At 34.2% G+C, this 13,574-nt stretch overlaps 1 protein-coding gene across 1 annotated transcript; it reads left to right on the top strand.

Annotated features, from left to right (window-relative positions):
• Window positions 1–3,728: 3,728 nt before the first annotated feature.
• LOC110803092 (uncharacterized) lies at window positions 3,729–5,525 on the top strand. Its single transcript, XM_056842565.1, has 4 exons — window positions 3,729–3,923; window positions 4,035–4,318; window positions 4,424–4,829; window positions 5,001–5,525. Exons 1-4 carry the CDS (start codon window positions 3,729–3,731, stop codon window positions 5,523–5,525), a joined length of 1,410 nt encoding a protein of 469 aa, XP_056698543.1.
• Window positions 5,526–13,574: the final 8,049 nt, after the last annotated feature.

The following is a 13,574-nucleotide window of genomic DNA, read 5'->3' as shown; positions in this document are numbered from 1 at the left end:
GTGTTGGCAAATCTAAAAGACAAAATGGTACAACTATTTTGAAATTAAGGAAGTATAAATCACCAATATTAATCAAAATTGCGGGTAGTGTGAAAAGGCAAAGTATATAGTTAAAAAAACATAAAGTACTTAGTATTATATTATGCCATATAAAGTAGTTATGCATATAAATATAGAGGAAAAAATAATGAAAAAAACTTGTAAGCTAGAAATTAAATAATTAGTACTCCATTCGTTCCTAAATACGTGTCCACTTTAGACATTTACACGGTAATTAATAAAATTGAATGGTGTGTAAGAGGTAATGATTGAGAATGTTTTTTTTTTGGGAAAAGAAAAAGTAAATATTTTTTTATTAATAAAGTATATATAAAAGTGGATGTGGTGATTGAAAAGTGGTAAAAGTGTAGAATGTGTAAGAAAAAATAATAATGATTTATAGAAAGGTGGAAAAAGTGTGTGGAAAAGTGGGAAAAGTGTATGGAAAAGTGGGAAAGGTGTATGTCAAAAAATGGAAACTGGACACTTATAAGGGAACGCTATTTATGGGAACTGGACACGTATTTAGGAACGGAGGGATACTATATAGGACGTAGTGTAAAACTAATCTTGGAGCTTCAACTATTTGATTAAGTTTTTGGTTGAGTTGGTCATTTGACATGGTACCAGAGTCAGTGTGACATAAAGGTCACGAATTCAAATATCATACACACTCCTTTCAAAGTAAAATATATAGCGTTGGGTATGGGGAGACTCATGTTGCACCCACACTTCAAATCCAAAGGGTTTTCATATATATATATATATATATATATATATATGTATATATATATATATATAGGGGGGGGCAAAATAGAGTATAAAACTAATACGGAGTATTAAAACTTTGACTATCATGTTAAGGGTGCATTTTATTCACCTGATTTTCGCTTATTTTTCCTGAACTTATCAAAACTTATTTTAGTTATAAATTATACTTTGTCAACCCTTATTTTTCCTAAACTTATCTTATCTTAACTTATCTGAACTTAACATAACTTATCTGAAATTACTTTTTCTGAAATAAGTGAAAATAAGGTGAACAAAACATAACTTAAGCTTTTGGTTGAGTTAGTCATTTGAAAAGTTAAAAAATAAAAATAAAAAGGTAGCTATATGGAGTGAATATATGAATGGAGGATGTATTAGTTTTGACTTTTCATAATTATGAAATAGGTATTGTTTTTTTATGTGATGTAGAGAACCTTTTGGTGAAAGAGAAATATTCATTTTGATTGATGTTCAAACTTCAAACCATTATATTATATGAATTGCTGGCAATAATTTCTGTGAAATGAAAAAAAAATACAAAAAACCTACAGCTCCATACATTAGGAGAATTAATCATCATTCAATAGTCAATCAATTATAGTTAAATAATTGCAAGAAGAAGATGGGTTGGTCTTGACATTTTGCATTTGTGAGGTGGGGTGGTGTTTTCATGGGACGGGAGGAATAGTTTAGTCAAAGAGAGGAAATAAAATAATGAAAATGTGAACAAAATATTATTTTTATATTGTTGAAAACATTATCCTTACTTTCTTAATACTACGTAATAGATTACTAGGGAGTGACTAATATGTACATAAGTACGTATTTTAGTCTAGATCTATATTTTTTAATAAGGTAAAATGAAATATCTATCAGATCGGAATTATGCACGGTCACTCGGTCCGGATTAACGAGCCAAAGACTTTAAGAATAGGGGGATGACAAGGGGAACATCCCTCAAAATGTCCCTAGTAAGATTGAACATCCGACCTTTTGGTTGGAAGGTGGTTTTTTCCCCACTGATAGGGGCATTGCTTGGTAGTTTAGGAGAGAACCCCTCTTACCAACCCCCTCTTTATCAAAATGTCTAGTACTATATCAATTGTCTCGTTGAATACTCGTTCACAAATCTATCTATACTATATATTAAAATGCGTTTTTAAAGAAGTTTACGTGACACGTGGTGCTCTGTTTAGTCATTCATTCTATGCAATTTTCACATACACGAAAAATACGTGAATATGGTTCACATAAGGTTTGAACCCACAACCTTGTGTTTAAACAATAAAGTCATTAACACTAAGACATGTCATCTTTCATGTTATCATTGCGAAAATAAAAATAAATAAACGCAAATGTTATTAATATAGTTAACCGGGGCATCGCCCGGACCCAAAAACTAATTTTTATTTAAAAGTAGTGTACAATAAATATTGTATATCGGAGGAAAAAATTAACTCAAAATGTTCAAAAGTTACCCCAATATAATGTACTCCGTAAAAGTTATCTACATCGTATATTTTAGTGATAATTTTTTTCATTCTAATAAAAATTACTCCTTCAAAATCACTAATGCATAAATGTAACCATGTAACCCTTTAAATTGTTTATCCATCAATTTTTTTCATATTATAAAAGTTATAAAAAATGGTAAAAGGTTATCTGATGTATACTAAATTTATTGTACAACTTATATGTGCAGGTCCGACTAAAAGCCTGTGCAAACTAGGCTATAGCACAAGCCACAAGGCCCCGCTAATATTAGAAAGCTAAAAGGGCCTCAAAGTTTAGATTATATATTACACTGTGCACCAAAATTATAGAAATTGTTACTTGTCACAGTGGTTCAGCGTGTTTCTACTACACACGAGACTCAAGGTTAAACCACGTTGCACGGTTCTTTTCCCAGTTTCTTAAACTTTGATTTTTTAGGGCCTAAATTTAAAGTTAGCACATGACCTCTATGATGTTTAAGACCGCCCTGTACACGACTACACGAGCAACACATTTTGCCTACAATTTGGGAAAATAATTGTGACATATTTCCTCTCGGGTACGACATTGGTCAAATTAGCTACGAGAAAAGTTGTGGATCAAAGACCTTTTAAGGCTTTAAACAGTAAAATCTTAATACTCCATGTTCTCAATCTTTTCCGAAACTTTCTATAATTTTCCTGAAAAAAGTTCTGGTGCAGAATGATGCTCATTTATCAACATATTCCGTTGTCAAATGTCATAGTACACATTACATTTAATTACAGTACTTAACAATTAAGGCATGTTTTGTATTCCTTCCGTTTCGAAATGATGGTTAAATAATGAAGTATATCGAAACGGAAGGAGTACTTCGTAGATCAGTGCTTAGAAAATCTACTTGCTTGTACGGAGTACTTAATTACTCTGATCAGTACAAATTGTATTTTTATGGTGTAATACTTGCGTTTGCGTGTAAGTTTAGAAATGTTTGTGAATATTATATTAGAATGAATAAATTATTGTTTTTTTAGATGTTGAAGAGGGAAATCCGAACAAAAACTTAAAAAAAAAAAAACAAGAAAAGAACTAAACTAAGATTTTAAGTCCTCAAGAAGCAGATTGGTAATTCCAGAGGGCGGGCCTTCGAAATAAACCAATTATTTCAAGGACGACTCCTACATTGGCGAGTTTGTCCGCCACCTATTCCCCTCACGATAGTAGTGCAAAATACGCACTTCCCAATCTAAAGAATTAATTAAACTACGACAATTATTCAGAATATGAAAGCATTCCCCCCTTGATACTCTTGATTATTTAGGACCTCAATACAAGCTTGATTATCCAACTGCAATGCTAGCTTCTTGATGTTCATTTCTAAATTATTTGGAATTGAGGTCAATGGTGATAATTTAATTGTTTACGTTTGAGAGAAATACACATTGATGTTAGATTCCATCCCTGTAACCAAAGCACCTGGGTTAGATGGCTTTAATAGTCAGTTCTTCAAGTCAGCTTGGCCCATTATCAAGGATGAGTTCTGTCTTGCTATCAAAGATTTCTTCACCACTGGGAAATTACTGAAAGAAATCAATGTTACCTCAATTTCTCTGGTGCCTAAGCTTCATGTTCCTGCTTCAGTGGGTATTTTAGGCCTATTGCATGTTGTTCTGTTTTGTACAAGTGTATCTCTAAATTGATATGTTCCAAGCTTAAACTGGTCCTTTCCTGGCATCATTTCCCTCAGTCAGGGTGCCTTTGTGGCTGGTAGATCCATTCTTCACAGTGTTCTCTTGTGCCAAGACATTATCAAATTGTATAATAGGGGTATGGCTAAACCTGCTTGGTTTATGAAGCTGGACTTGAGGAAGGCCTATGATACAGTAGAGTGGAGCTTTATTGAGGAGATAATGGTTGAGTTGGGTTTTCCTGCTCACTTTATTCAGTTGGTTATGACTTGCCTATCTACCACTCAGTACTCTATTCTTATCAATGGGGTTCCTCCTCCCATTATTCACCCAAAGAGGGGGTTGAGGTAATGTGATCCACTTTCCCCACTCTTGTTTACACTCTGCATGGAATACCTGTCTAGAACTATGAAATTGATTGCCTCACATGAATCTTTCAAATTCCATACCAGATGCAGATCAATATCTCTAAACCACCTAGTTTTTGCTGATGAACTATTATTGTTCTGCAATGGTGATACTACCTCTGTGAAACTCCTGCTTGAGGGCTTAAATTTATTCTCTACCACTACTAGGTTACAGGTTAACCCTGGTAAATCCTCCATCTACAGTTGTGGGCTTGATCAACACACTAAGGAGGAAATTGCTTCCTTTTCTGATTTTAACTTTGGTAAGCTTCCTTTCAAGTACCTTGGAGTGCCCATCAGTACTGGAAAGATTAAGGCTGGTGACTGTAGTTTGTTGGTGGAAAAAATGGTTGCAAAAACTAAGGTGTGGAGCTCAAGATATCTGTCATTTGCAGGAAGAATGCATCTCATTAATTCTGTCCTAATGAGTATTAGTGTGTATTGGGGGCAAGTATTCCTAATTCCTCATTCAATCATCCAGAAAATTAAAGCAATCTGAAGAGCTTACCTTTGGCATGGAGTGTATGATGATAGCAGGCCAGGTAGTGTTAAGTGGGATAACTTGTGTTTGGACAAGGATCAGGGGGGTCTTGGCTTCATAAATTTGGCTTTATGGAATCAGGCAGCTGTGGGAAAGTTGGCTTGGGCTATAGAACAAAAGCAAGATAATCTGTGGGTGAAGTGGATGCATACAGTTTACATCAAAAATAAGAACTGGCTGCAATATCAGGCTCCTCAGGCAGCCAGTTGGGCTGTAAAATGCATTTGCAAAGCTAAGCAGGCATGTTGTGATACCTTGGGATCCTCTTCTTGGCTTACAAAGAGAAAATTCTCTATTAAGGAGGTGTACAATCTGCTCAAGAACCAAACAGGGAAGACTCAGTGGGCAAGATATGTTTGGAATAGGCTTACCATTCCTAAATACAGGTTTACTTTATGGGTGTTGCTACTGGAGAGACTCAAAACCAGAGACAGATTATTCCAATATGGAGTGTGTGCTGATAACTTATGTCCTCTTTGTGGTAATTATGTTGAAATATGTGCACACTTGTTTTTTGACTGTGTGTACAGCAGGAAATTCTTGGCTGATCTCATGGCTTGGCTGGGTCTCAGCACCCACAGAACCTCTGTGGTTTTGATCATGTAATGGATTAGAAGGAACTGCAAGTCAGTGTTCAAAAGGAAAGTATTTTATGCTGCCATGGCTGGTGGTGTATATCAAATTTGGAAACCTAGGAACTCTGCAGTTTGGGATCTTTCTGTTCCTACTATTGTGAACTTGCTGCAACCATTGCAGTTTGATATTAAGCATAGAATCCTAAGTGTAAGTAGCAAAAAACTCAGTGACTCTGATAGAGAGTGGTTAGTAGCTTTGTAACACTCTAGTTTGGTTTGATTCCCGTTTGGAATCTGTTGGTGTTGCTGAGTTGCCTTGGGGTTTTGTCCCTTGGTTTCTCTTGCTTAGGTTGTAATACTGTTGTTTGAGCTTAATATATCTCCCCTTGCTTGCTTGCCAAAAAAAAATAAAAAAAATACACATTGATAAAGAATTGGTTGTAAGTTGGATAAATAATTAGTGGTTCCATGTCAAAATTGAAAGTGTTGTAATTATTTAGAAACAAACGTAAACACAAGTGTTGCAAATATTCAAAAACAAAGGGAGTAACATATTTCAATTTTGGTATCTTTCTAACAGACGATAATACATGTCCAATCTCCTCCCTTTCCAAACCAACACGAGCTTCCATTAGACAGACGGTAATACATATCCAATCTCCTCCTGTTCCAAACCAACACGAGCTTCCATTGGTGTAATGGGCCTCTTAGGTAGAATGATCGACTTTTAGTAACAGAACACTTCATTTGTCCTTGAAATACTATACTCCGTAGTTTTTTTACTTCGTCTTATTTAGTTTATTTTATTGTAATACGGAGTAATTAACATGTTTTTGAAATTTTACAAGACCTTGTAAGACCGTACAAGATCTCATAAGACCTTATTAAACCTTATTCTAAATTGGTATCCATTAAATTATTTATAATAGTTGGTTGCAAGTATTAATGAAAAATATAAATCAATAAAGTAAATACTTCGTATGACTTACTTCTTATATTAATAATTTTGTAATTTATGTTATTATTAGTAATATAGCTTAATAATCCAATAATACTTTATTTTTGAAATCTAATTTGAATCCGACATAGCAATTGATATATAATGTAGTAATTATTAACCATGAATTGGTAACCACAATTCGTTTAATATAACAATATAAATATAATTTATTTACTATACCAACGTAAATAATAGTCAAATATATATAATAATGATACTAATAATCATAAAATTACATATTTCATTAATTGGAACTTATAGGACCTGCCAGTTTCAGCTGGGCCTGTAAACACATATGTTAGACAAAAAATGAGCTCCTCACAAGTAATTTAGGTGGTGTCCGGCTAACTCAAGGTAACTTCTCCATTAGTGATTGTTATGCAAAAATAACAAGGGTGGAACAAAAGGTGTAATGGTGCAGATAAATATAATTGTCCTAAGCACATAATTATAACATGGATGGTAATGCACGAAAGGTTACAAACCAGGCAAAGGCTACAACATCTTAACATTGTGGATTCTAATAAATGTACAATAAGTGATGCTGCTAGCGAAACACACAACCATATATTGTTTGAATGCAAGCACAATGTTGAGTGTATCAAGATGTTGAAATCTTGGCTTGGCATTAAAGCAAGATCTGTTATGTTTCATACTCTTCTTCATTGGGCTCACATGAGGTTTAACGGCTCGAAATTCACGAAAAGAGTCATTACTGGTATGTTTGTAGCTGCAATTTACAAATTTTGCAAGAGAGAAATAATATTTTGTGAAATGCCAGAGTCTCCTATGTGCATAAAATTTGTAATGATATTAAACATGATGTAATGGGCAGAATTAAGAGTATTGTAGGGGAAAAAAGTTAGTCAAAATGATGCCGATTGACTTTGTGCTTTGTAACAGATGTATTCTGCTGTAGTTCTTGTTGCTATAAGGCTGCTGCTGTAGTTTGTTTTGGGCTCTTGAGCTAGAGGGGAGCCTTTCTAGAAAGGTTGCCTCTTCTCTTGTAGTCCTTAGGTTGTAATCAATATATCATTACTCTCTTACCAAACGAAAAACTTATAGGACCTTATCTGACTTATACTAAGTAGGACTTTGTTTAACCCGTGAGACCTTATTGAAACTTATCTGATTCGCTAAATCCTCAACATTTCAACATTCTTTCACAAAACAAAGTTACTAGCTCGTCAAAACTACAAAGTATTCAGTATGTTAGTTCACACATATTTCAAATTTTATACGAGCTTCCAGCCTTCCATTGGTGTAATGGGCCTTTTGGTATGGTCGACTTTTAGTAACAAACACTTCATTTGTCCTTGAAAGATTGTAGTTTTCTTTTTTGTCCGTCTTATGTACTCCCTACGTTTTTTTAAAGGTTGTCCCAAGTCACATTTTTCACTTTATTAATGAAGGCACAAGAAAAACATTTAAGTTGATAGTTGACCCTTTTTAGCATCAATGGGGATGTGTCGGTCCAATAACGCAAGTGACTCTTATTAATACTCCCTCTGTCCCGGAATACTTGACCTGTTTTCCTTATCGGGCCGTCCCTTAATACTTGACCTGTTTCTAAAAATGGAAATATTCTAACAATATTATATTGTTTCTCACTCCACCCCTATTAACCCACCTACCCCTATTCCATACAAAAAATAATTAAAAATTCAACCCCTACTCTCATGAGTAAATAGGTCTGGAGGTCCCTTAACTTTGCCAAAAGGAGCAGTTAAGTCCCTCAAGTTTCAAAAGGAGCATTTAGGTCCCTCAAAATGGATGGAATAAGCTATTTTTATTAACACCGTTACATTTTCCGTTAAGTTCAATTAAATAACGGTTTTTTCATGAAATGCCCCCGAGGTTTGCAAAAATGCACCAAATACCCTCGTGTGTTTCGAATCACATAATATACCCCTATTTTTTCGTACTGTTCATGAGATGCACTTGGAGCTAACGGACGTTAGTCTACCGTTAGTTGCAATTTACCATTTTGCCCTTAATGATGTTTTTTGACATAAATTCCAAAAAAATCTCAAACTTCTTATCTTTCTCTCTCCTCTCCCCTGTTCTTCCTCTTTCTCTCTCCTCTCCCATGTTCTCTCCTCTCCCCTATTCTTACTCTTGCTCTCTGGTCGGCGGTGGTCGATCTCCTTCGCGCGCCACCGCAATGTTCTTCGGTGTAGATCGAGATCCTTCACGCGCCATCAAATTTAAATGGATTGTTCTTGAATTCACTCCTCCCTCAATTCTTAATTGTGCTCTCTACCATTGTTGACCAAGGTTGGAAGCTTTAACCGTGATGACAGGTAATCTCTCTCCTTAACTCCTCCCTCGATTCTTTTTCACTATGTTCTCTTTGTGATGTTTTTGTGTTGTGAAATTGGGGGTTTCTTTATAAATTAGGGTTCTCTTATTGGGGGTTTTAAAAATTAGGGTTCTTCGATTGGAGGATTGGTTAAACTAGGGTTGTTTTATTGGGGGTTTTTCGAAAACTAGGGTTCTCGACTGAGGCTTTTTCGGTAATTGAGTGTTGGTAATTTGGGGATATCATTGTCGATTTGGATAGTAATTAACAAAGAAAGGGTTGTTGATTGGATTTGTATATTAATGTTGCAAGTTAAATTGTGCCCATTAAAATTTGGGGCTTTGACAAAACAAGAACTAAGATACTGAATTACTGGGGCTTGACTTATGAGAACACGTTAATCTTTCTTGTAGAGGAGAACAAAGCACGGGTTATGACTTATGAGAACATATTATGATTTTAATTGTAAAGAGTAAAGAATACCACAAATATGGGTAAGCAACCGGCAATCCTCAATATAAAAGGGCTCAGCAACAAGTTAATGCACGTTAAGATTACAAGCTACCTAAATTGTATTTCTTATCTCTTGTTTTGTTGGTTCTTTTTTGTGTGTTGCAGTGCCGCACCTGCTGCAAGAATGGGTTTAGATTAGAGAAGAAAGGTCTGGAATGGAGAAAAATAAGACTGCAGAAGAGAAATTAATGGGAAATCGTATTGATAACCAACCAATGAAACCAGCTTGCATTCGAGAGACTAGACTATCCCAACAACAAAGCTGCTAAAACATGATTTCTGAATGGATCTACTTCTCTTTTATCTCCTCTTTTAATTACATTTCTCACTGGCATACAAGCTGACTTTCCAATCCCCATAGTGATGCTACATTGCTAGTAGCAGCAATGTCTCCTCTTTTTCTTTTGTTTCTTTTCCTTGCATTCACGCCAAGTGCATCCAGGCTTCCAGGTAGGGCAATACGCAGAGTGAATAAAGATTTTCAAAGGCTCCTAACAGGGGATGTAATAAAGCACTCTTAAACGCTATATAAATCTTGTTATTCCACAATTTTATTTGATTATTACTTATATTTCTGTTTTAGGTTTAACTTTTAGGTTGATTAAATTGATTTAGGTGAACGATTTGTGGAAATCAAATTCTGCAGTTTAAAAGCAGTTTGGGTATTTGGTGCAACTTAGTTTCAAAATAGGTGTATTTTATGAATTATGAACACGACTTAACGGATGACTAACGGAAAGTCGGTTTAGGGGTATTTGGTGCAAACTTGGGAAAAAATAGGGGTATATTATGTGATTCAAAAGACGCGAGGGTATTTGGTGCGTTTTTGCAAACCTCAGGGGCATTTCATGAAAAAACCGTTGTCTTTTTGCTAATTTAAATAATAGAGTGTGGGAGACATGAGGCAAAATCAAAGAGACGGACAAAAAAGAAAATCGGGGCAAGTTTTTAGGGACGGTAAAAGTAGTTTCTTTTTAATACTACCTCCTTTAATTTTCCCAATACAATTTTGTAATCTTGTTCTTCTTATAATTGCAACTTTTAATGTAGTCATATAAGATGAAGGGTCTTTACTGGACATGAACCCCTCTTCGGACAACTAGCGAGCTAGGTTATTGAGAGTAGCGGGGGATAAGAGGATTCTCTCTCAAAGTGACCATAATGGGGAATGAAATTCGGGGTCAAGCTTAGCTTGATCTATGTGTATTCAACATGATAAATGATTTAATTACGAAATCAAGTTATTCACCAAAAAAAAACTCTTGTCAAAACACAAAGTGATATATTTTCGTATACGGTATGAACATTTTTTAGGAACGGATGGAATAAATCGTACACCTTAAAGGAAATAAAGTATGTACATAAAACAAACCATCATTTTTTTTTACAGATAAGAAGAAATCATCTGGGTTGCCCTCGCACAGGGCCCCCACCCAAAAGCCCATTACAAGCCTTAAACCCCCCAACCCCTTCCCCCCTTAAATCCCAAGCAAATGCTTGATCGAACCCTAGACAATGTTAGGGAAGAAGCAAAAGATCACAACTTGAGTCAACCCATACCATTATATGACCGTCTTGTATATGGAGTAGTAAGAAGAAATACCTTATTAAACAACAAGACTCAACTTTATACTCCTTCTGTATTTATTTAAGGGATACATTTTCCTTTTTCGGCCGTATTTATTTAAGAGATACACTTGCCATTTATAGTAAGTTATCAACCCCACCATCTACTTAAATAATCTATCTAATATATTCTATGTCTCGCCACTCTCTTAAATAAATAATTTCAGAACTACACCCCACCCCAACCCTAAAATGACATGGTCTCTACTTATTTTACCTATTAAAATATCTATCCAAGACCGGTAGTTGCGGGTATCAACAAAATGTTTCACCAGTTTCGTGTATTGTCAACCAAAACCAGCATTGAAATAGTAAAGTTAAAGAGTAAAATAATGGAGTATAAGCATGGTTTTGCAGTGTTTATTAATGGATGTAAGAGCGCACCACGGCAGCACTTATGGAAACAAATCGAAGACATAATGATGAGTGTGTAGACAATTAGACTACTTTACGTGCATTGCAAAGATTTTCTTCTTTTGTTATCTGTAAATTACCTCGATTATTGGTGACAACTCACCAAGTTCGTTGGTCGCCAACTCCAAGAACTTGACCAGACCAGGTCCTATTTTGGAGGCATTTGTGTTTAACATAATTTACCATTTCGAGGAAACATGCACTAGTCCACACCCCTCTTTATCGAACAATCCAACCATTTTATTTTAGCGTATCTAAACTCGTCATGTTAACTTAATTTAACTCAGGGTCTTTTCTATTGGACTTATTTTGAATGAATTTATATAATCTGAAATTATCTAAATTTATCTGAATTTAATTGAACTTAACTGAACTTATTTTATCTGAAAAAAAATTATTTTGTTTGAAATAAACTTTTTTTTGTGTGAAAATTTCTGATTTTTATTTTATTTTTCCCGAACTTATATTGTATGAACTTAACTGAACTTATCTAAACTTAACTAAACTTATCTGAACTTATTTTGTCTGAAATAAGTCAAAATAAGTCGAACAGAATAGGGTCTAAGTTTAGTGAAGTATTTTTTTTGCACCAAAATAAATAAAATAAAGATTTTTCATATTACTTTTATATTTCAGTTTTTTGTATTTACTACCTTATAAAATATAATTTCATATTAATTATTTTTTATAAAAAAAAATTGTATTCACCACTTTTTAATGGATTTCATCCAATTTTTCATCCATGTGAGTTTCATTTAACCAACTTTTTTTAATTTTAATCATCTTTCATTAGGATTTCAATTAAAGAAGTTAGTTAAAAATGATTCACATGAACCGAAAGTTGGATGAAAATCACAAACATGTTATAAATTTAAAATATTTCATAAAATTAAGATAATAAATATGAAATTACATTTTATAAAGTGATAAATACAAAAATCTGAAATTTAAAATATGGTAATATCAAAATATCCAAAATATTACTGAACTTATCGGATTTTTTTGTTTGACAACTAATTAGATAACTACTGATCTTGTCCTTAAATATGCATGTTGGTGTATGTCAAGAATTTTAGGAAAAAGGCTAATGTATAAAGTGTGGTCGTACACACAAGCCCAATCCGTGGACTATGGACCGTGGTGCAATAGAGCATGGTGCATCAAAAGAACATATGTGCATAAGCAAAAGAACATGACACTACGGCAAAAGAACATGCGATATAATATTTCACTTTTTTGTTATAAAAATAATACGGAGTATATTATTTTACTATTTATTTAAAACCTAAATAAAAAAAATACTCATGTTCTTTTCTTGTAACCGGATGTTCTTTCAATTATATACGGAGTACTAGTGCATGTTCTTATGGTGCATCATGCTCTATGTGCACTATGGTCCACCTTCTAAATTGCGCACACCAGCCCAATAAGAATACCTTCGCTGTTCTTTAAACCTTGATGAAATAGTTTATTCTAAAGAACACATTTATTTTAAAAAGAATATAGGTTCTTAATCAGACGGTAAGTTAAAAATTTGAATAGATTAAATAGCTCGTTAGGTATCACTAACAGTTTTTAGTTTTTTTTAGTTTTGTAAGTCATATAATTTAAGATTGAATCATGAACTAAAAAATAACCTTAATTATAGTAATCATGTTGATTTTGAAAACTGACAACAAAAAGCTGAAACACGGGTGTGTTCGGCATCATTGCCGTTTCCTGTTTTTCTATTTGTTTAATAAATAAAAAAATAGTGTTCGGATGAATGTGTTTAATAAAACAAATATCATCCATTTTCACTGAACTAAAACGAAAAACCCCTAAACCACCAAAAGACGTTTTGAGCGTTTCGATTTCCATAAACTTCAACACCGCAATTTTGTGTCTCGCATATGCTTTCACCCTAGATATTTATAATTCATACACTTCTCTCACGTCTCACCCATTCATTCATCTTTTCTCGTCCTATCCAAAAAATTGAATGCTCCAAGATAACACTAGACAAGGCCGACCCTTGACATGATATAACCCAACACGGAAAAAGACCGGATGCACGAAAAAACCATGGCCAGTGTTTGGGCCACATTTTTTAAAAAATACGTCACAATACGACACGACCCTACATGACATAGCACATTAAAGTGAATCAGTTTAATTTAAGCAAGTAAGCACGACACAAGAATACATAGGATTTGGCTGCGCCTGATCCGCCTAATCAAATATTT

The sequence above is a fragment of the Spinacia oleracea genome, chromosome 4 (genome assembly GCF_020520425.1).
Source record: "Spinacia oleracea cultivar Varoflay chromosome 4, BTI_SOV_V1, whole genome shotgun sequence".
Classification (NCBI taxonomy): Eukaryota; Viridiplantae; Streptophyta; class Magnoliopsida; order Caryophyllales; family Amaranthaceae; genus Spinacia; species Spinacia oleracea.
Note: the sequence above shows the minus strand (reverse complement) of the source record. Positions and strands in the feature narration are given on the sequence as shown.